Raw genomic sequence first — 26,621 nt, forward strand, 5'->3', positions numbered from 1 at the left:
TTTTTTTGAGACGTTGTTCTTACATTATTGCTAATAGTTCAGAGTTCTAGCCTGTGAAAGCAGTCACACTTTTGACAGTTTGTCTATTTTGTGGCTTTTATGCAAATGTAAAGTCATATAAAGGTCATGTTCTGGGATAGGATTTTACATTCACTTGATAACCGTTACAATATCTTCCTTTTAAAATACTCAAACTAAGCTCAAAGCTCAAAAATAGGATTAATTGATAAGAGGAAACAACTGAAATGCTGTATTTTAAATTTAAAACCTAAACAGATCTGTTTGTGTGTAGCTTTGTATGCACTATGCATGTGGAATTCAGTGTGGGACGAATTCTGGCAAATCCACTCCAGCATAAAAAAATGGAAAGTGAGTTAAAAAAGTTTGTTTCTGCCATATTTTGGAACATGACAACTTTTCGGCATGAGCACAGAAAAAAAGAGTCCTGTTAGTGGTAAGTTTTGACTTTCAATGGAAATGGGACATGACCCTCTCACTGTAGGACCTCTAAATTGTTAATTTTATCTCCTGTCATTTTAAATTCACTGATTTGAGATGACTCAATCTCCTAATAAGGTTTTTGCATTTAAACTTGGTCAGATATTCAATAGAAATCCAAGTATATTACATATTAATGTGTTATATGCATTGTTGTCTAAGTTAGCAATTTCAAAGAATATCTTACCTTGAGCATTGACAGTCACATTGTATGTATGGATATATTATGTACACGTGGAGAATTTAGTTTCCTTCTCAATGGTGCTGCCATCATCGTCACTGGAATATCCTGCTCACACACATTAAGTGTTATATAATGTGCTTGCACGTTTGCATGTTTTTTTCTGTCCTATAAAGAAACGAGTGACAATTACATTTGCCGGCCCTCCTGTATTTCTTTGCACGGTGCAAAGGCAATTGCAATATTTTTGACTGTGATGCTGTCTTGGCTATCCCAAAATCTTCGCTTAATACTGCAGCCAAAATACTGGCCATCTGGTTGCACATAGTCCTTTGAGAGTTATTGGAAGGAGAGCTGACAAGCAAATGAGGCATCCTCTTGAGAGTTGATTGAACATGCAGTTTGTTCTCATAGGAACATTGGTTTGTCATGGGATTTCTTACTTTTCTCTCCACTTTGAAGCATGATGAGGATGGGAGCTTGTCCTGGACTATATTTTTGATCTCGTGCTGTTCGATGGAATGGAAATGTTCTGCTTTGTCTACTTGTTGTCAACTGTGCTGTGCCTGTGCCTTTACCCTCATGATTACTACTTTATGAATAAAATGAATTTCCCAAAAGTCTTCCCAAGGAGCAAAAGCAGTGATTGATGGATGTTTGAGTTGTAATATTTTGTTTCTGGATTGCAAAAGTAGCGTAATGTAGCACACGGCTGCGCAAATGAGGCATATTTTGGTTTACCACTACCAACCAGGTGGAACCAATCAAACCCTTTCCGTTTTTCATCATCTTTTTAAAGACTTTCCAAAGCTTTCTCTCTCTCAGCATGCCAAGTTCTGAGGCTGTTTTTTCTCCACCGTACTGATTTCTTCACTATATTTTTAGACTCCCTGTTCCTCCTGTGTAGGACAATTTCCCAGTAGGGGAAACGAAGCAGGTAAATACATTTTTGTCAGCATACAGTATACCCGTGTTTCGTTTCATTATTTTGTCAGTCACTTAGGAAGCTTATTATATATATATACTATGGCTGGGATAGGCTCCAGCCACCACTGTAACCTTTGTATATGGATGATGAATAAATGAATGTTTTGCTGGGTTTTTTAAAATATTTTTGGAATTGAAAACAAATCCAGTAAAACTACTTAGCAACTTTGTTATCATGGTATCTTTAGGGTATGTCTGTTCATTCATGCATTGCTTATCCTATGAAAGTTCGTGGAGGTAATGGAATCCATCCCAGCCAACTGTTAGTATTAGGCATGGGACACCATTAATTTGTTGCCAGCCAATCGCAGGCCACAATGAGACGAACAGCCATGCACGCTCACACTGATACCTAAGGACAATTTAGAGTTGTCAACCAGCGCACCGTGAATGGTTTTGCGATATGGGAGGAAATTGGAGTACCCTGAGGAAACCCATGCAAGCCTGGGGAGAACATACAAACTCCACACTCGCCCACCGTGTTGCTCACGTTGTGTAATCCTCCTACAAATTGAAACAACAGTTAACTATTTGTATACTCTCTAGTCAACTTGAAAGTGAGCTGTCATATATGACAGTATTTTTGAATTAATACATATTTGAGGGTGTGCTGCAGGAATGCATGATATTAGTTATTGATTTGACCCCTACAGTTAAAACCTTTGCATGTGTGCACACACCTTATGACGTGTTTGTGTCTGTGTGTGTGTGTGTGTGGTGTCTGCTGTGTAAATGAGCAAGACAGGGAGGGAGGGAGCTGGTTTATTCTTTGTGGAGTCTGTGCATATAAGTATGCAAACAGCTGGCGTGAATTGATGTTGACTTCCCTGTGCATGCATTTTGTGTTTACAAGGACAGTGAAGAATAAGTTTGTTTGTATCAGCAAGACATCTAAGTTGCTTACTTCCTCTTACATACAGTATGTGGTGACCTTTCCTGCTATAGCAAGAGCAGAAAAGAAGGCAATGACTACCACTATGAATGGATCTTGTAAAGAGTTTATCTCCAGTTGTTGATGGAAAAGTGGAAGCCCAATTTACAAACGCCTCAATGTTGGACCCCTTCAAATATTAGAAACCACAGAGCCCCAAAAAATCAGATGAGCGATCCACCAGATAGAATATCATGCTCCGCTACACTGGATTGTTGTGTTTGCTAGATTTTAGTCCATCTGACGTTCACTGGTAAGTGGTGATCTATGTCGGAGTTTCGCAACCACTGTGCCGCGGCACACTAGTGTGCCGTTACAAATGGTCAGGTGTGCCGAGAGAAATTACAAGTCATACATTGTAATGTTCTGAGAGAAAAATCCTAATATGAGAATAAAGATTGACGTCATTTTATTGCTTATGTTCTGTAACGTGAACCGGAAGTTGTTCGGCTTCATGGCCTTCAACTTTTATCGACGTTAAGTCTGTGTGAGCACAAAACTGCTATTTGTGTAATGTTAGAAGATTTAAGTAATATTGAGAGTTAAAAAGTCGTTATGTTACGAGATTTAAGTCATTTTCTTGTAATCACTGTGGCTATGGCATTTCTTGCCCTGTTACATCTAATTGTCAAATATTAAACAAATAATTGCAGTTTTCTTCCAGTTGCTGTGGTTTCACTTTTAATGGAGTGTAACCTTTATATGCAAACTTGCAGCTATTATCTTCTGCCAACCCTGTACAAAATAGACTTGGGTGATTATTTGGGTGATAACTTAAGACATCAGCTTTTGTTTTGTTATTACAGAGCTGCCATGACTTTTAATTGTTGTTGTCGTGACATATTCCATTTGTGTATTTTTACTTTTTGAATATGTTATAGTTGCTATATAAATTAAAAAAAAAGAAGTGAATTTGCAGTGGCGAATCCTCACCGGAAAGTATAGTAGCAGTAGTTTCAATCTAAATTCATTTTCACATGTAATGCCATTTTCAGCTTCATATCAGATTTAAAAAAGAGAGAAATGCTTTTACAGCTGCAGATCAGCGTTCATAGCACGTGAATTCCTTCAAACCTGTAATGCTCCAATTATGTGCTTATCTGCAGTTGCAAGCTAACAATGGAGACATACGTTGGGTAGCAGGAAAACATGTGGAGGACTGAGTAAAAAAGAAAAGAAAATTAAGAACTGATGGAGCAGTATACATACGTATGTGAAGGGAGCCTTTAACTCAAGATGTCTGACTTCTAACTTTTATCACCAATTTTATATAATTCCTGCTCAAGCAGAGTAACCCTGGTGACTTCATACATCTAGGCAGAACCAATATAAAACAATATAGAAAGGGACATTAAGGAGGAGGGTTTGTGTGCTTGTGGGCAGGAAGGACAGTTGGAAAGAGAATTGTAAAGGAGGCAGTACAAGTTTTCTGATTGGTTTGTCATTGGCTGAATTCTCCAGATAAATGTGTGACTTATCAGGCACCTGAATTTTTTTAAAGATCAATTTCATATTTCATATTATTAAATGGTCAAAATCAGTGGTCTTCCAGCAGGTCCTCACCTGACTGCAATCAACTGATTATACTTGCAAGACACCAACCTGTGTCAACTTGTTTTGTTGGTATAAAATCCTGCAGCCCTTTGTGGAATAGTTTGGAGACCACTGGGTTAGATTAATCTGGAAAATAATTTATGAAAGCAGGAAGAATATAATTGTAAAATTGCATTCTTACCCAGTGTTATAAATGTCCAAATTCCATCTCATTTTATTTGTTCAGTTAATGTGAAGCCGCAATGTATACCTCATTTAATGCAATTGCATTTGCAAATTGTAAAATTGCATCATGCATTTGTTTCGGACTGGTAGTGGGTGGAATTCAACATATGCTGTACTTCTTTTTGCAGGATTGTAAACAATTCAACAAAGAGGTACACCAAAATTCTGTAGAAATATACGCACATATGTATGAGATTATTGCGGAGAATCCTCTGGATGCTTTTTGCCTACCCAATGCCTTATCTTTATTTTTATTGCATAGTATGAACAATAATAAAATTATTTTTATTATAATTATTAGTCGTATATTATTATTTCAAGTATTTGTAGATAATATTGGATCCGTGTTCTTTTCAAGATACGCTTATTTTGCTTAATGTACTAAGCTTTATTAAGTCGTAAAATCTAATCAACAGTTTTAGCTCACCTAAGCAGAGACTGGGGGAAGGGAAAGACTGTTGATTTCTGATGATTAGAGTCAGTGTGAGTGGTGACCTTTGGAGTAGCCCATCTCATGCATTAAAGAGAAGATTGGTAACCTAACATCTTTGTTTTCTCCTACATATGAATGAGGTGCCTAAAGTTGTTCTCCACAAATTTGCAGAACATAATCCTCAGTGCAGATATTCTGGCCATCCAACCGCCATCATTTTCTATTTAGCAGACAGAAAGTTATAATTAAAACTTTGCGTTACACTGGACTAAAAAACCTCTTCATGTTAAAGTAACCTTGCTAACCATGCTAAACTAACTACACAAGTTTCAGTTGTGCAATATAAAGAATAACAATTGGTTATGATTTTCGGCCTTAGTTCTCTCCTTCAGTTTGAAACAATACATTTAATGTTGCTACATTCTTAATTATTATCCTTAATATCCCTTTCCAACAATCTGCCTAATGCTGAGTACAAAAGGAAATATTATGTTGTCCTCGTTTCTGGTGAAATAGTTTATTCATATTCAGTACGCATTCTCTTACAGTTTTAATCTTTCTAAGTGACGTAGGTACCTAACACTTGACCCATTTTCACCCTGTTGAAAGCTGTAATCCTCATTCACCATTTTTGCCACGTATACCTGTCACCACCAAACTGCATGCATTAAACAATTACCTGGCAGGCATCAGAGCAGTTCTCTACTCATTTTCATTTGCTCTCTATATAAATGTGTTGTTGTCTTCATCAAGCTAACCTTCAAATCCGTTATTAGCGGCATAATTGCATGAGGCTTAATGCTCCCCTGGACAATGACCTCCCAGTCCGTTCTCACTCATGCATCTATCACCAAATCCGTTAGCAATTATAAAAATGGGGCAATGGTTTGCAATTGATGTTCTGCTGTCTGAACTGAGATATTAATGGAAGTTATTCCAACAACACATTGTAATGCAAAGTGGTTACATTTATTAAACCTCTACCATTGATGTTATTGACCGTGATTCAATAATTAAAAAAATGTTTCTACAGTAAAAATTTCTATTTATTGTAATGACAGACTCTAAATACAGCTCTGGGACACACACAATTTGTTGGTTACAGCATATATCCTGTCCTTAAAAAGTGTTTTATTATCAATCATTCATTCATTCATTTTCCAAACCAATTATCTTCATAAGTGTCACAGGGTGTGCTGGAGCCTATCTCAGCCAACTACAGGAACACCCTGAATTGGTGGCCAGTTAATCGCAGGGCACAAGGAGATGGACAACCACCCACGCTCACACTCATAACCTAAGCGCAATTTAGAGTGTTCAACCAGCCTACCATGCATGTTTTAGAGATGTGGCAGGAAACAGGGGCACCTGGACAAAACCCACATAAGCCCAGGGAGAAAATGATAACTCCACACAAGAAGGTCCGAACCTGGAATCAACCCTTCGATCTCAGAACTGTGAGGCCAACGCGCTAACCAGTCGGTCACCGGGCCACCTTTTGTCATTATCCTAATACTTACTAATATAGCCACACGTTATTGTTCAAGCTAAAAACTGTTTAAACAGTTCAGTCAACCTTGGGTTGACTCAGGGTTAATGGTGTTCCAATTGTGGGGAAGGCCCACATTTGTACATTCGAATATTTAGATTGCTTTAAGTGTCCATAATGTATTTTTTAAGCTACTTTAGTTGGTCCCGTTTGACCTCTCCTGCAGATGTGTGGATTAATATGCAGCAGACTGGAATTTGAATATTCAATTTAAATTTAAATTTGAAAATCACAGAAGTGATCTACAATTGTTCTTCAATGACAACCAACCTTTGCTATATTAGGTATTGCTGGTTAACAAGGATTAGTAGGGAAAAGTAATATAACACACATATGTTCCTAATCTTACATTTTTGTAAGGTTAAGTGAAATTTTAGCATGTAACTTGCCACATAACTGCTGCTAATGGGTGCCAGTTTGCCATTTGACAGCCGGGTCTCGGATCCCCCAGCCTTGATTCGTCACACTGGACCATTCGCAACTCTCGGTGTGGTGCTGATGCCAGCACGTAAGCTTAACTCAGTGTACCCTGTTAACATACAGCCATACAACAGCATACAGTGGTACCTCGACATACGATCGTAATCCGTTCCGAGACTGAGATCGTATGACGAGATTCATTTCCCATTGAAATGAATGGAAAACAAATTAATTTGTTCCAACCCACTGAAAAAACACCAATAACAGGATATTGGATTGGAAAAAAATGTTTTATTTCTTCTAATTCGCCATCTATTAACAAAGTAACACATAACTAGTGGTTTAATAGTAATGAAATGTGTTTAATCTAACTAAAATTGGGCAGATTTCGCCGACGGGAGACAGAGACGTTTGGGGGGGTGGGGTTCGTTTTTTTCCCACGACAACGCACTCGTAAACGGAACAAACAAATTTAAATCAACTTGGATTAATATATACAGACACTTAAACATACGTTTAATGTAACTTTACACAAAACTGAATTCTAATTTTGTTGTAATCTTTTGTTACCTTCGTTTTCCGGGTTGGCGGTTTGCCACGCCTCCACCCTCACGTTCGCTATCGATGGGCTGTTGTACTACGTATTCCCTTCAAAATATTCCGAAAATGATTCACACACATGTCCTCACAATAGGATAACCCACGACCACTTGCCAACGAGAAATAGTCTTGTAGTACATTTTACCGATCGCTCCGCTGCTCATAAAGACCGGCTCGCAACTCCCTCGTTGAAATGGCTCTGGTCGCAGCCGCATTCTTGCGACCAGAAATATTACAAAGAGGGCATTGCGAGCCAGTGCCACTGATGTTCTCAGGAGCAGCGAACGAGAAGTAATATAATACTCCCCATATTAGATAATAATAATAACAGGAAATGCAACAGCTGAGCTTACCCACGTATTGATTGTGGGTAAAGTTTTATTCTGAGAGAGTGCCATTGCCTGTCGGCGTTGTGTGCACGAGTATACTTCATTACCCAGAAAGCCCTCTTTTTCCCTGCGCATGCGCGTTGTGCGTTTCCTGGTCTGAATAACTCATTCGGTGCAAAAAAGACAGTTCCATGGTCACCTGGCTTGGTCGCATCACGAAATTTTGATCGCATGACGGGCGAATTATTCGATCGAAATTTCCGTCGTAAGACGAGAATATTGTATGACAAGCGGTCGTATGACGAGGTACCACTGTATTTTGCAAAAAGGATTGTACAAAGGCAACTGTCTTTTCTTGGCATAATGTTTTAATCTAACATATTTTCATGTGCCTCTCCTTAAATACACTCATCTTCCACCCAGTAAAATGTAAAAAACTGGAAGGAGTTTACATTTGAAAAGGACAAGTGACGCAGCACAATGCGTGGGAGAATGTGGTTCATTCTCTCCCACTTTCTGAAGCCCACATTGAAACCACCCACTACTAAACAAAACCTGACTGGTTGACGTTTCTTTACGGTAAAGCACTTCCTGTGCTTGCTCTAGCCCCGTCTCCTCTTCTCCCTTGAGTGTGCATGTCTTGTCCTACTCGCCTCATGAGCCTGACAAGATAGATAAAAAGAGCCAGCAAGGCCCAGGGCCCAGAGGGGTGGGGGATCAATTAGATGTTGGTGTTGGTTTTCAACAGTCATTACAGTAGGTGAACCTACTCGTCATTTGCGTTGTAATTTTTCCTACCGTCCACATGCACACACACATCTTTATCTTCCCCCAACCTGAAGGACTAAGGATAAATCAGATGGAAGTAGTCAAATGTTTTTCAGACCAATTGTTCACCTTGTATTATGTGTGAGCCAGACCATGGCTATGTGGCTATGTTTTTGGGTACCTGGATGGACAGTAAATGATACCCATTTGATGTCAAGAATGCCAAGGCAACATATCCCTCTCATAATGGTGCAAAGTGGTAAAAGGTGTAGGGGTTGGCTGTATAACAACCATAATTCAGCTGAGATGGTTATCTGGAGAGGGTGAGCTGTGATGGGGCCAGAGTCGCTATGATTAGATTTCTCCTCTGTTGCTATTCTTTTTTTTCCAGAGCTCTCTTTATGGCTTTTTTACCTTGTCGTATTGTGTATCTCGATCATAGTTCAACAGAGATTCCAATAGTGAAGCAAAGGAGTGTGATTGAGAGTGCTTTGAACAGTCAGTACAAACAATGTATACTATACATTTGTTTTTGGCTTATCACAAAATACTGTAACTGTCAAAGCACATTGCTAAAAGCTGCCACAATCTATCTTTCTTGCAGTAACTGTCACTCTACCAGTTGCTCCTTTGCTGTATTCATTCTCATATCTGCTCAGAGTCTGTGTTGCCATGCGCAGCATTTGGTAATCACCTAATCTACTTTTGCCTCTGATGGAATTAAATAATTTTAAGTGAAAATAATATCAGTAAACAGTGTGTAGAAAAGTAGGCTTTCCTTATCATTTGGTGTAGAGGTTGCCATTTAAGTTTTGTTCCCTCTATCCTACGCATGATATTTTGCATAGCCATATATAAAATGTGTTCCGATGTTTGTTACATTTCCCATTTATTTGTCTGACCAATATTAAAAGCTAACCTTGGTTGTTACAGCAGATGTTTTTAGAAGTCACCCTGAGTAACATTAAGTTGCAAACAAATAGCTAAGCAAAAAAAACAAGCTTTTGTTTTGTGTGGGGATATACAGAATGCCTTTGGTACAACCACTACTTTTTTGGTACCAGTGAACCATAGCGTAGAGGATTAGTCAGGAAAATTAACTGAGTATGAAGCACAGACCTTTTAAGCAGGCCACATGATAGCTGAATGCAACAGCAGGCATGAATCTGCAGATTATCAGCACTGGATAAACTATTCAGAGGCTGATTAAAGGCTTTGCACCTGTCATTTTTTAAATTATACTAAATGGTGAAGCAGAAGTAGATAGTTTTACACTGGAATGAATAAGTTAGGGGACCCTGAGTATGCCCAAACGTAAGCATGGCTCTATAAAATGAAATCCGAAGGCAATTGATGTATGGAGCATTGGAAATGTTAATGTGCCAGTATAGAGGTGAATTTATAGTCATTTGATTAATAATGCATGCCTCTGATAAGTTCATAATTAAAAGAGCATTTAGCAGCAATAGCAGTCAGAATTAGTTTCAAAAACCTGTTGCATGGTTCAATTTATAAGCATAGCATGTAGAAAATTATCACCCCACTCACCTCTACTTGCATTCTAATTATTATTGGCCTCAGTGGTAAAGGCTGCTCCGGGAAAATTAAAAAAAGTCTTGTCATTGATGGATAGTGCACTCCAATTGATTCTGTTTGGCCTGATCCGTCATCACAAAAAGTGCACATCAGAGAAGAAATACAATCGCTGGAGTGGTATGGTGGCGCAGGCCTTAGGGAATCGCAAGGATAGCATAAACCTATGTCATCGGCTTTCTTCTTCCCTTCACAGTCAGTCTGGATAACCCTGAAGTACCACTCTCTCGTTGAGTGATCTGTTTATTTTTGCATGACTCCGTTTATCGACAGCATTTGAGGTTGAGAGGAAAGATAGTATCTGTCTGTATTCTTGGGGAGGTAACAACCAACCTTTGGGAAAAGCAGCCTGACTCTAAGATGGAATAATCTTCCTTTTAATTATTGCTGTTTTGGGAGACTTTTTTGATCATCTTTTCTTTTCCAGAGGTACGATTAACACCCTCCCTCACCTCATTTTCTAAGTGTCAAATCCACTGCTTGAGTAAAGGTTTTTTAATATTTCATCTATGGGTTGTCTTGACTTGAATTGACAGTTTTCACATGTCAATTAGGCTGCTATAAGGGGACTCAAAATGCATGTCGGCCTCCTCAGCATCAAGTTCATTAGTACATTATCAGGAATGGGAAAAAACCCAGAGTGATGCAATAACCATTCTTTAACAGAAAGACCAAGCTAGAAAGACTTTAAAAAGGGGCTGCAATATCATCACGTGTATAGCATAGATCATTAATGACATACAGTAGAAGGATTTTGTCAGAACATATTCCTTTCTCTTGTCCTAAAGTATCTGAAGCAAAATGTAGTTTGCAATTGCTTTTCTAAGCTTCAGGGCAACTTAATATAAAAATATTATACATGATCATGAATAATCAATGGAGAGGATACAGTACTAGAGCCTAAAACGGTGTAAATGTCTGTATGTCTTTGAACCCAGCAGTAAAATATTCATCAGGCTCTGCTGATGCAAGCTTTAGTTGAAGGTAACCGGATTGGATGTCTTAGTTAGACTCTTCTCTTTTCCCCTAACTTAAAATTTAACTCTTTGTGTGAATATTCTAGAAAGTGTGTGCATTTCTCAGTCCCTCAATGTTATGTTCACTATTATTGTATATTGTATATAATCTTATCTCATAAAATCACATACCAAATATATACCTTTCCAATTAATATGGCCGCAATAAACCCCCCTCGCCCGATTTTGCGATGTGGCCTTGAGCTTCTGATTCATATTGCAGCTCTGAGCACTTTGCCGTGCAGTTCTCATAATCTAAGAATGAGTCACTACTTTGGCTCCAGTCAGGGTAGAGGTCAGCCATTTTGACCCTTGGGACTAATTGACCCAGCGTGACAGCAAAAGGAGGACATTGACCATGGAGAACACTACACTCTCTCATCCGTTAATAGTGAAGTAATTGCTCAATCATGCATGATTATCTAATGCAGGGGTACTGTAAAAACGGGAAAAAATCCTGCAGAATGGTGTGGCTTTTAAATAGGTTGAATGAGAAGTGTGAGAGTTCACCGAGAAGCTAATTTTAACGCTTCTTATGTTAAAATAAAAATTATGTTAATGAAAACTGGTATTTTAAAGCTTTGCTATATATGCTATATAATGGTTTTTTTTTTACCTTTCACATAGCTTATCATTCCTGTCAGTTTTTTTTCATTGTTTTGAAAGGCATCTGTTTTTTGAAGCTACAATCTGTATGTACTTGTATTGGCCTTTACATAGGTTGTTCAGACTATATCTTCTCTGTGTGACAAAGATTGCAATGTTTCCTGCTAGAGTACACAAAGTTAAAGTTAACCTGTTAGTACATATTTGTCAGATATGGTTGTGTAAATCTTATATTGTTACATACATTTGTGAGAATGCATTTTTAGCAAATTTAAAACTGTAATGAGTTAAGATGTATAATTAAGCCATGTTCCAGTAAATTTGTTTCTCTGCTTTTCTCACTGGAATTTATGAACTGTAATATTAAACAAAATTTTCCCCCATGTTTTTTGTGTGTCTGTGATAGCGGTACCAATAATTATCATGATCATCATCTTTATGTCCCTCTTCATTTCACAGAGGACCTACTCCCTCCCGGCTTCCCTACTATTGACATGGGGCCTCAACTGAAAGTCGTGGAGCGCACTCGGACAGCAACGATGCTCTGTGCAGCCAGCGGTAACCCTGACCCAGAAATCACCTGGTATAAAGATTTCCTACCCATTGACCCCAGTGCAAGTAATGGGCGAATCAAACAGCTACGCTCAGGTACGCAAAAGCTAACAGCATTGATGTTCTTTTCTGTGTTGCCAACAAAACATTTTTCATTTACTTAGATTTTTCTTTCTTGACAATAGTTTAAATTGTTCTTTAAGGCTTCAAAAACAATTTGGGTGATGCCTGGAATGGACTATATAAATGTGACTATAATTGCAGCTTTTTTGTTGTGCAAGGATGTGCATGAAAAGCACACTGTATTAAGGAACGAATCAGGTTAGCTGATTAATACCACCTTACAATGACTTCATGCCATAGTCAGTGAGGGCCACAATGAGGTTGTCCTGCCACATCTCAGTGGTGGATATGTTTGTGTCTTGTTCCCATTGATTAAAGCCTACTGAGAGGTCAGTCACTACAGCAAAGTCTAATTACCGTATTTTCACACTTATTAAACGCACCGCCCTAAGGGGCGTAGTGTATTTTCCGTTTTTTTGTCAATACATAGGACGCTCCGTTTTAAAGGACTGATATGGTTTTGCTAGCATGACACACAGCATAGCACATAGCATGCATGCTAGCGTATGTTTTTAAAGAGGGCAACAGGAGCAAAACTGATTTTCATTTAGTTTTATTGACGTAATGTATATTCGCAAAAATATAAGTCAAAGTATTCAAACATCTACAAATTTGTCAAAGTCCTCATCTTCTGTATCCGACATAGAGTTGGCCAACAATGCTGGGTTCCATAACATTGTCAGGGTCAGTGTTCGTCATGGGGTTTCGTAATACTGATTCGAGCTTTGACAAAAGCTCAAACTACAGTGGTCCATCGATTCCAAATGTCACGTAACTCGTACAACGATGCCTGCCTTTGTATGGAACCTCTATGTTGGCGGCCATCCGACATTCATCACACCCAAGCCATTCGCAAAGCTGTTCCTCCTCGCTGTTAAATTGTGTTCGATCCATGGCTTCAGTCCATTTTCCAAGCGTTCACACCCGCATTCTGTTGTCATTCAAGACAAGCTCTGTATAGCTCTAATGTGCTGTTTCTTCAAGTATTGAGTGTTTTTGAGGGTTTGAAAGCGCTGCAAGCACACGGAACTCAAATGCTTTGCCACTCGCTTGGGATGTTTTGAATGGATTTACCGTAACGCTTGGAATACGAGGGGAAGCAATTTTAGGATGAACGTCCGCTGGGTTGATCGTAATAAGTAGCATGTTGGCAAGAAATAAAACCAGTCACTCAAGCAGTCAGGGTCATACAAAAATGTGAATTTAGTGCACAAACAAGGCGCATCGACCATTTTAGAGAAAAGTTTAGACTTTTAAATGCGCCATATGGGTGTGAAAATGCGGTATATAGCTAATTGAGTGCAGACTCGGAAGTGGCCCTGGGCAACAAGGGGTAGATATTTGATGTCACTGATTGGTCACCATTGGGAAAAATCTGTTAGCTCTTGTTTGATGTGCGACTGCAAACGTCCATCAGGTTGGATGCTACTAAATTGTCTTGTGATTGAGTTCATGGCCCGTTTGTGTTCTTTAGTGCAGTAGACAAATTCAAAATAATTGATTGGTTGATTCACAACTTAGTTTCTCACAACTATCTTTGTGGTATGTAGATCAATTATATTGATAGCACATAGCTACATCCTGAAACATCCCAAAGTACTAAATAAGTAGGTGTTTATTTGTGCATTGTGTGGGGATGTGTACTTATTTAGTTAAAATATGAGGAAATACTGCAAGTACATGGTGACTACGACCATTGAACTATGATAATTGTTTGCAATGGGGTTATACTTTATCGTGCATGTATTTTCTGTACATGAGTTAATTGTTACTGATAATGTCAGGTGTTTTTATTATTTTAATTAAGCAGTTGCATTCAAGTGACATACTATTCACTTTCATATTACTTATATATTTATTAAGGGAAACTTTATGAATATCAATGCTGATTTACTCAACATTTATCTCTATGTTTAAACAACTGTTGGCGTTGCTGTCTGCTAATTTCGCAGTCACCATTTTTGTGATTCTCTTCCAATGTTATTTGTGTGTCTTTTCCCTTCAAGTGATGTTTTTCTTTCTCTGTGCTTTGTCTGTCTATAATTTTGTGTCACATAAAGTATAACAAAGTATTACACTTTCAATTCAACACAAAATTCATGAAAATCATTTTTTTTCTTATATTCAACATAAAACACAAGATTAATATAATCAAATAGGTTTTAAAATTAGCAGTAATCACAATTATACTATATATTTTAAAAAATATACTTAATTAGTTAATAGTGCATCACTTTGGACCTTATAAATTATAATGCATTACAACATAGAAGGTTTGATATGAAAATGTTTTGCCACACTGGCAATGCCATCCAAGATGGAATTTAAGCACGTTAATATAATTATTCAGTGGGTAGAAGCCTCACCCTAAAATCAACTTTGTTGTTCTTTCCTCTATTTACTTTCATCTTGCTTTGTGATTTTCAGAAACCTTTGGTAAGTGTTTTTCTCGGTCAAGCAAGCCCACCCACTCTCCTTCAAGCTGATGGCATATTTAAACTCTGGTTCTACATATGCATGAACCCTTGCTTTCCTTCCTTTCCTTCCTTCCGTCACAGCTTTTTACTACTTCTGGCACTTTTTAAAAAAACTAGTTTTTCTTTTTGTTTGTTGGTTTTTTTACAGCTCCATTCTGCTAAAAGTATTATAAATAGTAGCTTCTATATCTTTATTCAAGCAACTTAATGGACTTCTGTATACGTTTCTTTATTAATGTTAAATGAAGGAAACACTGTGGCTGATTTACTGTTGCTGATCACAAGTTCCAAATTTTAGACTGTCTAATTTATCACAGAAAGCCATCTCTCATAAATAAGGATGCACAAATTATTGTTGAAAGGAAAAATCTTGTGTATGCCCTATGGTATGTATGCCTCTTTCATGGTTAAAAAAATAGTGTTTAACTAAAGACTAATAAGGAAGGGGAAATATTGATAGACCTGAATTGTGGTTGGCACACATACCTGTTGTCGTAAATGAATGAAACCTTTGCTATTTGGTCGCAAAGCATCACAATTGAAAAAGTCAAAGGAAACAACAGGTTCTTGCTAACTACAGTACTTAATTGACAAGTTAAAACTTACAAAGGACAGTGGCTTCACAAAAAGCTATCTAATCATCCATAAAAGACTACACACGGCTAGTAATATTTTTGTTTGGTTTTCCCAAGGAGTTCCTCTAGATTTGAGTGTGAATTACATTTTAAACATCATACTTTAACTGGACCTATCAGGATGAATACCCTGAAGATATATGGGAGGCCCCAATCATTTAATATTTCATGAATGGAAACTCATTGTCTCAAACTTTAAAAGCCGCTGTTGTAAATTAAATCATGTTGCGAATATAATTTCAGAATCATGCCAGATCATCAATATTTGCTGCTGCCTTAGTTTCCCTGCACATCTGAGGGTATGAGGTGATTAGCCAGATACTCTATGACCATCCAATCCAAGTCAACTGATTAGACTGTCCAAATTACACTGAACTTCACCTTTGAAGTACATTTCTCATAAACTGTATTTAGAGTGGTGTTTCTCAAAACAAGTAATGTGATCAGTGGAGTAAATAGTGCCACAGCTGATAGGTCAATCATCCATTGAGGTGTATTTAGGTCATTTTTAATCTAAACTGATCAACCTTTCACTGACCCATGCTTAAAAAGGGAAAGGCTTATGTCCATTAAGTTAGGTTACATAGCTATGATACAGATGGATTTGTTAATGTAGGCCCAGCTGTCTGGTTAGATTGATTATCTTTGTGCTTTACTTTAATTAAAAGTCAGAAAATATGTAATTGATGAATACCGTCTATAACTCATATAACATCAATTTATTACTGCTTTTTCTGAACCTATTTTTTTATTGTATTTTTTTATTTATTTTTGCCTCTCGATCTAAATACCCTTTATTCTCCCTCAATACTAAAGCAGGTCCATGTGTGTTTGTCATCCCTTCTACAAAACTGCTTTATTAATCATAACCTTACCTTAACCCTTTCCTAACACCTCACCTAACGTTTAGCTCGTGACACCCTTAATTTCCTGACTAAAATTTCATATCTGTTGAAGTAAAATAAGTCAACCGCTTCCTGCAGCCTCTAATAAAATGCCACCACCATAACAATATAACTTCATTGGACCCCTAATGTTCTCTGTCTTGTGATTAACCTTACATGTACGTGCGTGGCTTATGAAGAAAATGTTTATAATGTATAGTTGTTTATTTTTATTTTTATTTTTATTTTTTGACACTGTTTTGTGTATGTGTGCATCACATCACAAACCAGGCAGATCTAAACTTGTAGTGCTTTTCTCAAATCTGCTGGTATCAAATATAACAAATATAATGACAAGTCTACCCCAAATGCTTTCTTCTTAACATTGCCCAGCTTTTATTTTAAACAGCACTTTGCACGAATAAGTTGACAAATTGAAGCAAAGGGAAGAGAATGGACCTCTGAAAAATGGAATATTTTGAACAATACCTAAATATGGAGGGAAATATGGAAATATGTGTGCAAAAAAAGAAAGTTTGACAACAAGGTTGCTTCGGGCACAACAGTGTAATGCAATGAATTGTGTACAGGGGCAAGGGAGTTTAAGGTAATCTTGGTCCCATACAATTCATAGCTCTGCCTGCAAGGGATGCATTTTACAAGTACATCCCAGCAAGAACTCAATGCTACTGCTATTTTAAAAAGCAGCCCAGTGAGTGAGTAGATAAGCTCTGGGTATTTTATTGTCCCTAATGGGATATTTGGCCTGCAGTCAATCTTGAAACACAATAGTCTTAGAATAGACAAAGAAAAGACAAGCACACAGTTTAAGAGAAATACAACGATGGAAAAAGCCAGGAGACAAAATGTCCGAGCAAGAATGGTAAAGCTAGGGAAGAAGTGTCCATCCATAACACTTAAGTAGGTTTATGACTTGTAGAATTTGAAACCAAAAAAAAAGACTTCAAGGTGTTTCATTTGCATTTGGTTGCCAGAAGGTACAGTCTGAACTACATCAGAGCAGACTGCATTTTCACATCAGCAGCTTGGTAATGTACAAAACCAGCATAGTGTAGGGACAACAATTGGTTTACAGACCGACCTAGTATTCAAGGTTATTCGAGGGGAAAACATTGGATGACACTGGAGCATGTGTAGTGCTGTATAGCTGAGAGAAATAAGCAGAGAATATCCACTACAATTCCAAGTGATACCAGCAGTGTGAGACTTTTTGTTTTATATTTTGATAAAAAGCCCCACTTCCTATATCTTTACAAGGGAGGGTTATAATCTGATTCTATTAATCCATTCCCTAATCCAAAATATAACTATAACTCAAACTAACCTATAACTAAATCTATGTTGTGTCTTCATGCTTGTGTCTCCTCCAGAGGGTACTCCGATTCGAGGTAAGATGTTTAACCACCACAATAAAAATGTAACCTAAAATACTTTAATCACAAAGCTACGCTTAGACCTCTCATAACTCCATTATTATGACTAAATAGGGTTTGATAATTCTGTTGGTGCCGCCATTAAAAAACATAAAACTAATCTTGCTGTGTCATCTACGTTGCTATTCTGTGTGATGTCTATGTTAAACAGGACCATTTCACCTGTGTTTTGTCTGTCTTTAGTAAAATTTTATATTGTTTGGGAAAAAATGTGACAGTATTTTATTTGTGTGTCTGTGTGTTTGTGATTGTCTGATTAAGTTTATGCCGAGACAAGTCGAATCGGGCAAGTTATTTTTTTTAAGGCTGAGTTAATGAATACTCTAAGATGGTAAATTTTGTGGCCTTTTTTTCTTATACCCCCATCTTCCTTTTTATATCCTTCTCATCCTTTTGGTCTTCTTAAGAGCCGAGAGACACTAATGTAATGTTAATAAGCAAGTGCCTTGCAAAAATTTGCATTTATTCCCTCCTGTTTGTGACACAGCTTCATACAAGATGAACCTGGAGATGCCTATGTGGGCAATAGATGCTGTTTAGATAGACGTTGTAGTTCATAATTATCTTGCCTTCAGGGTTAACAGGAAGGAAGTTGGAGCAAAAAAGGAATGACAATGTAAATCTATTTAGTTTTCAGAATTATAAATTAATTCATTTTGCATTATTTTTTTAATCTGATTTAATGTGTTTCAAATTTGTTTCTTTTTTCATTAAGTCCACTATACAGTTTATATTTTATAAAAGGTTATTCAATATATTGACAGGTCACATCAATATTACCACTTGCACAAATAATGATTTAAAAAAAAAAAAAAATATTATGCTCCTCACAGGTGGAAATGATCAGTGAGCTATTAACTGGAAAAAGTGCTCAGATTGTGGTTGTTTTTGCATTGCACCATTAGTAGAGCCATTTCTAGTATTTTAGGTACTGAACGTGACAGAATATTAAAAACTCATATCACTAAGCACTGAGCATTAATCAATATGTTTAAATAAATACTTCTTTAATTTAGTCAATCAAAAATGAACACTTATCTTTTTAGGGGCAGGCGTTTTAATAGAGCGCTTGCATGAAGTGGTCTTGAGGTTGTCATTGGATTTATATCTTACAGGTGTCCCTCAACCCGTTAACCTGATAGAGACGATGTCTGGACACTCAATCCTAGAATGATACTGACCTTTTATTTATTCCATTAAATGTTCACTTGACCCAACGGTAACCCAACAAACCTATCCATTGCTTTGATATTGATGAAGGCCTCATTAACCAAACTGTTTACCATTTTATAGACATAATGACAACTGCAAGTATAGTGTACATATGTCATTTTCACCCAAAAATCCCACCTTAAAATAATTTATGCGTGAGATTAATATAAATAAAACCACAACAAGAATTTCCCTTCAAACAAAGCAACAGGCCAATTAGACCGAGGTGAAAAGTAGTAAACTGGAATACCTGGACTCCCTACCTGCGTCAACACTGATTTCTAGAATCTCACCAGATGGGCACAGACAACAATGGCATAACACATTGGTCTCACACTACTTTAACCTCAATACAATGACCTTGAGGTGGTGACAGAATATACCTGAGAGATAACAGTGATAAAGACAGTAGAGAGAACAGCAGATCCTGTGTTATTTGGATAAATGGATCTCTTTTATTTCACAAATCCAAATCTTAAACAGAAATTTGAATATTTCTGATATTTAGTCAATGTAGCTTTTGCCATACACTACTGTTACAGTAACAAAATTATTCGGAAGAAAAGAACATTTCTCAATTCTTTGAAGAATGCGAACTGAAGGAACTAGCTGGTATTAACTCAATTTGTCTCTGGTATGTAGAGACACTAGTTTAACAGCAAACAGGCCAATATAGTAAAACATAATTCAGACATTTAGGACTTAATACAGAGAGTTATTTAGCAATGTGAGGATCAAAGTATTGCAAAAGTGCTTTGCAGTTACAGCTGTGCATGTACCTGAAGTGTATTACTGTGGCATAATGGTAGTAATACTACTGATGCAGTTGCTACGCAATATGAAGTGACAGTAGCATGAAATATTCATTAATAGGCGTTGATATGTTTACTCCAAAATAATGCCCCTTACACTATATGTCATTCTTTGTGGCAAAATTGCTGTTTTGAAAGGTATGAGTATTTGTCCACTTAATAGTTAAAGTTGGTTTTAATCAAATTTGTGTTGCGACACAACGAGTAGCATTTGCGTGAGAAGATAGAGAGGAAATGGAGAGAATAGAATGCCACTGGCAAGCCTGACTGGCCTCAGAGCAAGAATTAGGGAGTGAGAGTCGGCCAGTTATTTTGTTGATTGCCTACAAGAATCAATCAAGGTTTGCTGGAGCACACTAATTGAATTACATGAGCGGTTCTGGAAGAAGGGGTACAATTGGCAAAGCTACTGCAAAATAGTGACAGGGTGGGATGACCAAAACTTGGGGCACTTTACACAATTAACCATTCATGCCTCAACCAATCTTTCTCCTCATATTTTTCCGCTATTGTCTGTCTTCTATTTTCGTCCTCAATCGCTCCATTCTTTTTAAAGGCACTGTCCAGTCAAAGTCAAAATTAATCAATCATTAACAAAATACAGATTTGAGCAGGATGTATATAATGTACAAGGAATGAATGTTAATGAGTGCAATAACACAAATGAAGAAACGCTTATTATTTTTTATATGAAACTTAAAATATAGATGGATCCGGGCTAGCTGTAGATGCTAGTAGTTAGGGTATCGACTGTTTTTGTGTACATTGATATATCAGTTACGCACCTCCCCCCCATGAAATGGATCCAAATTTTACAGATAATGACGTCATTATACAACTGGGAAAACAGTAGATAGATACTGTATAACCATTCAAATTATGATTTCTTACTGAAGAATCATAAAATATATAATAATTAGCTCCTTAAATTCTAAGATAATTGAAATATTAGAAATGTTAGTATATTACCTTTTTGTTTAAACGTAATTTTTATGCATTTAGGATAGCCCTTGCTACGTAGACTTTAAAAACGCGGTAGTCTATCTAAAGTTGATTATCAAAAATTTGAACGTAGAATACATTTTTTGTTGTCTGTAAATTGCATTTCTATTATTCTAGTTAGTTCTTTTAAATTGACGATGTATATTTATTTATTCATTAACTGGAGGATTGCATATAGGAAACTGGGTATCTCTTTTAGGTCACTGAATTAGATAATGATTGATCTTAATTGATTGAGGCCTGGGCTGAAATGTCTTCTGTTTTCACTGTTAAAGCATAATCATTAAGTTTTGTGGGTGGTGCTTGAAACATTGACGGTTCTTGGATCAACACTAATGAGCAACATTGTACCATTTGTCAGGGAAACCTCCACTGCAATCTGTTTGCCTGTACCAGCCAAAAGCACTAATGATATCATCAGGACATGCCGTCAACTATGGTGTAATGCAAAATGATTTGAGGCCCGTTGTTTCACCTCCCCCCTTAACAGGATCCCCCTTTCATGTTGTACCTAAGTATTATTAGGTGGAATTCATTTGCACATTGAATTGTTTGAATCTTTAATCAGATTAAAGATAGCTGGTTTGTTATCAAACATGCCCCTGGGATATTGCGCTTACTAAAATGTAGCCTGAGAAGTTTTCCAAGTCACCCATGTATTACTCATGAAGGAGAATCTGCCCTGCCGTTGCATAGTATGATACTGATACGTCTTTTATTATATTTGTAGTTCATCAATATGAAAGTTCAGTATGGAAAATTCGGACCAATGATAGTATTTGTAAAATATGTTTTTAATTTCGCTTTTAAAATAAATTCCTTTTTCAGCATTCGGCAAAATGATTTGTTGAAGCCTTCGGAGTTTAAACTACCATCGTGCTGCCCTCGCTCACTTGGTTACTTTAAATTTGCATAATTATATTGCCCTTTTTGTGGATTTTTCTTTCTTGGCGATCAAACATCCTAGATGAGTCGCATCCAACTGCTACCAACAAATTCGGTGTGACTGATTCAGTCCGCTGTTTTATTTATTAAATTTGTTCCCTTTTTATCTATGTATGGTGGATGCTGGAGGGGAATGCGGTTTGTCATGGTAAACTGCCTTAGCACTGCAGAGTGCACATCTCAATGAAATAATCCGGAGTCTTCCAGTTTTGGGACTCTTTCATGCACGGTCACCCAGAAAAAAAAATCTAATTACAACCCTCCTTTTTTCTTTCTCTGTCTTTCTCTTTCTTTCATTCTACTTGTTTTTTTTTCTTTTTTGCTGGAACTACTATTGTTTCCAGGTGCCTTGCAGATTGAGAACAGCGAGGAGACAGACCAAGGAAAGTACGAGTGTGTGGCGTCTAATATGGAAGGCGTCCGGTACTCGTCCCCTGCAAACCTCTATGTGCGAGGTAGGGAGACCACCAGTTTTAGATCTAAAATGTAACATGCCTGCACAATTCACTTTTAGTGACATTACTGTGGAGCTAAACAAATGATAATTACTTCCTTTCTAGCTCCAGCTCTATTTTATCTAAGTAGTATAAATATTTTAGCACTGATAATATTGCCTGCCCTTTGTAAAAGAGACAATTGTGAAATATACAGTCATTTGACCAGCTGATGTTCTTCTGTCTTATGATGTAACACTTCACTTTGTGTCTTCCAATGCCATGCCCAACTCACTTGGAAGGAAATTCGTAGCACAGGAAGCCGTATGTCTCTGCTTTATCGGTTGTCAGACACCTTTTAACTTTAATTTAATTGTGCACCCAAACAAATGTTTGCCGCTCCATCCACCACTTAAAGTTAGTGCTTATATTTTCAGGTACTGGAACATAACGGTAAGTGTGGATTTTGAATGAATGATGAGCGATTAGTCATCACCAATCAAAATCTTAAAAGAAAATGGCTGTAAACACAGTGAGCAGCATTCTTCTGTGAAATGTCATAGTTTTCTGGAGCATAGTTCCATTAAATTCCCTAGTTCTGTTAAATCTTATAATCTTTACGCGGTTATGCATCCAGTAATCCTTTTGGTCAGCAAAGCTATGTCAAATAATTGGTGGCAGAAGACATGGGCAATATGGACAAAAGCCAACACTACCGCTAATGCAAAAAGACAATGAATCCCTGTTTAGTGAGGTTTAATAAATTGAAGCAGATACACTTCCACTATGTATTATTTATATGACACATATTAAATAAAGATGCCTCGACGTCTACTCAGTTGGTTCCTTCTGCTGTGTACCAAATAACTTTGTTCCCAATAAATAATTCACTAGTCTGACATTAGAAATTGGGTCAGGACTTTTATATTTACTTACTATTGCTATTGTATCACCACAGTAGGCAAGAACAATGGTTAAACAAGATTTCATGCAGCTTGAAAATATGATGCTGTAATATACATCATATACTGCACTACTCCATGCATTTAAGGACAAATTACAGTCAATATTTACACAGCAAACTTATAAATAATAATAATGGGAACGCTTGGTGCAGCTTTGGGATGTATTATAAGATCCTTGATTTGCAGAAAACAAAACGTTAGTTTATTTTAACAATTCATGCAGTTTTCATTAACACTGGCTCCATCAGCATGCCTTTAATTAATGAATCCACAAGGGTCATAATTATTCAAGTACCCCACACTACTCTATGTAAAACACTTAAATGGTGTCAACCTTTTGTCTGTTTTCAGTTAACTTGTGTCAATCAATTCTGATACGTGATGTTGCCAATGTTTTTATTCAGAAGTTGCACCTGAGATTAGCAGCTGTAGTATCAATACATTTCTAAGTTTCCTAGTTGTAAAATCATTATAGCACTGCAATTATGTTCAACTTTATCAAATACAAACATTGAATAGGTGCAACCAAATGGTTCCTTAAAAAAATCTTAAACTGCAGCTTCTAACTTCAGCCCAAACGTGTCTACTTTCTTTTCTATCGCTCATTAGTTTTTTCCTTATTTTGTCCTGATTTAAATTCCTTCTAAGAAAATAGAAACTAAAATCAGCCATCACTGGAGCCTCTCCTGGTGGCCATAAGAAGCTTTTTGAGATTTGGCTTATGATACCCATGACTTTGACTCCAGTGGTGCCTCATCACTACTTGTAAGCGGCGACATTGATTAATCTTGATTGATAACATGACATTTACTCAAGGGGGTGGGCAGGCAAGTGTTCCTTCAAACTGGGTTTCACTATTAGCAGGGACAGTTGAGTAAAAAGGAGGTAAAGGGGGTTTAAGCAAAGGGAAATGTAGCTGCAGCTAAACACCTTGAGGTGGCTTTTTTTACTCTCTCTGTGTTTCCCCTATTTTTCTCTTCTCCTCATGTCATTGTGTTCTGCATCAACCCCTTTACATCCCTCAGAGCTTCGAGAAGGTTGGTGTGTTTTTTCTTTTTTAACTTTTTTTTAGCCCACAGTTGAGAAAAAAAATCAAAATGTTAAAAGCAATTCTAGTTAGATTTGCCTATTATATAGCTCGACTCTAAATTAAATAAATGATAATCCACTGAATCTAATTCATTTGAAAGATATATATTTATTCATTTATTTCCAAGGAAGAAATGATGAAATCAAACCTGACTAGTTCGGGTTTTGTTAATTTATTTTATGTTTGCATTGTGGGGCCTTTTCTCGTTTTGCATCCTCTGGTATTGCTTCTGCACCCAAAGGCTTTCTTGCATGTGTTGTCATGGAAACACAGCACTTGGAAATAACGGGACATGTTGCATGATGGAAGAATGTAACTGCGCTTGCATGCCTATCCAAAACCCTTTGAGCCGTATTGCTCCCTTCCTTGATGCTTTCTGTGTGTTTGTTTGTTTTACATTATTATCATTTCTTTAGTTTTTCTAAAAATCTCCCTCCCATACAACCTGTTTTGGCTTTCCCTTGGTTCTCTTGTTGTTATTATGGTGCATATGTTTATTTTTCTTATAGCTTATTTTTTCCTGTTTTCAAATTGTAACTTTCTGTTGGAAAAAAAAGTATATCTCCTTTATTTCTGGTAACTTTTGCAGACTTGCTATTTCTTTTTCCAAATGATGCTGCTCTGCTCCTTGACTCTTGCAATGCATATGGAAATGCGCAGTGAAAGTGTATTTACAGCCAGTGTTTCTGTCGTCTTGTTTTAGTCATTACTTTAAAAAATTGTGACCTGAGTGGGCTTCACGGTGGTTGCAATAAATGGCGCCATCATGGAGATTAAAGAGAATGTTATTCACACAGAGTTGAGGTAGGCAGATGGAATCCAAATTCAATATGTTCTTTTAATATTAAAAAATATAATAAGATATGGAAAAATAAATAGTTTCTGTTTTTAATTGTAGTTTGACTTGTACAATTAGATATTAGCATTTAATGTGGCAAAATCATGAGAATAAAAGTTTTAATAATTGTGTTGACCCTGGACATTTTCGGCAAGCACAGAATTGGACGACAGACAAACAGTTAAAAACAAAAATTAACAAAAATATTTAGCTCTGATTATTTTAGGAAAACCAGCAGCCATGTAAAAGCCAGATTTCGTTCACTTACTAGCTCACTCTGAATGCAAACGAATTGGATGTATTTTCTGTTTCGTTTCAAACCAAGTGCAGCATACTCTTAAGACTGTTTTGAGCAATCCCATATGCAAGTAAATCCAGAGATGAAAGCAGTTTTATTGTGGGTGGCATTACATGATCCCTTATGACTGGCTCCAAGCTAACCAATGGATCAACTTAGAATCTACGAAATTGGATTGCTCAATAGTAAATATCCGATAACTTTTTCTTTCATTTTTAAAATTTTTGTCACTATTAAGCGAGGTGGAAAAGTTATCCCCACCTATTCTTATTTTGCCTGTCCTATTTTGGCAATGCCATTTGTATGCTGGTTTGCAACTGGCATTTAGGACCATTATTTTATAATACAAAATCAGCCATTGTGATTCGTCTCAGGTTGAATAGTCACATTGCACGTTCTAAATGAAACAGTTTGCACATACGCCTCCCAAAACTTTGCGGTCATATTCCCTCTGTGACAAATCGAATCCTGTGTGTATGTATAGCTTCCGCATCTGCCTTTGTGACCAATACATTTTAAAGACCATTTTGCTTAATCAGACCGATAACTTTCCGATTCTTTAAAACTAATTGCTGGAGCTTAATGCACCTAAAACATTTATAAGATAACTAAACCCATATGTGAATACATATTCTAGCCGTTATTCATGAGTTTTAAGTCCCAACATCAAGTTCCACCAAATATTTGAAAAGATTTATTTATGAAGAGATTAGTACGTCTTAATTGAAGCTCACAAGGAAAGTTTACACTTTTATAGATGGTGTACAAATCCTGGCAAACACCCACTCCTAAAAAATTAAAGATAATGAAAAACTAGTGACATGATGTTGCTATGATTTTAGATTCAGAAAAATAACACGGATGGAGAAAGACTGTGCTGTTATGTATGCATGTGCATGCCTGCCCTCCTCTAATGATATCTGCCTGGTTCTTAATGTGCTTGCATGCCTAGCTATGTTTCTGTTTGTGACGTTGGGAAAGAAAGCTAGATTACACCTTATTTTCTCACTGGCAAAATTAAACAAAAGCCATGTTTTTTTAATAATAGAAACCTGGAGCAACCCTCATACACTCATGTATAGTGTTTTTTTTATTCTACAAATATACACAAATGCAGTCCTGATGTGAAACAGCTCGATGAAGGGATACATGCATAAGGACATATTTGAATGACAAATGGCATCTTGTCATTTCTAAGAAGAAAAAAAAG

General features: G+C 37.0%; 1 protein-coding gene across 10 annotated transcripts in view; it reads left to right on the forward strand.

The window, feature by feature from the left end:
- Window positions 1-26,621, forward strand: part of ptprsa (protein tyrosine phosphatase receptor type Sa) — a 159,568-nt gene that overhangs the window by 81,075 nt on the left and 51,872 nt on the right. For 6 of the 10 annotated variants that reach the window (XM_077608051.1, XM_077608057.1, XM_077608059.1 and 3 more), the window contains 3 exons: window positions 12,150-12,338; window positions 22,131-22,241; window positions 24,211-24,222. In XM_077608051.1, coding sequence (XP_077464177.1) covers window positions 12,150-12,338; window positions 22,131-22,241; window positions 24,211-24,222 — 312 coding nt within the window. Of the gene's footprint in view, window positions 1-12,149; window positions 12,339-14,792; window positions 14,802-17,752; window positions 17,771-22,130; window positions 22,242-24,210; window positions 24,223-26,621 lie in introns of all 10 variants that reach the window. The other 4 variants (XM_077608056.1, XM_077608058.1, XM_077608060.1 and 1 more) reach the window with 2 other exon arrangements.

Source organism: Stigmatopora argus, chromosome 8, assembly GCF_051989625.1.
Source record: "Stigmatopora argus isolate UIUO_Sarg chromosome 8, RoL_Sarg_1.0, whole genome shotgun sequence".
NCBI classification, from domain to species: domain Eukaryota; kingdom Metazoa; phylum Chordata; class Actinopteri; order Syngnathiformes; family Syngnathidae; genus Stigmatopora; species Stigmatopora argus.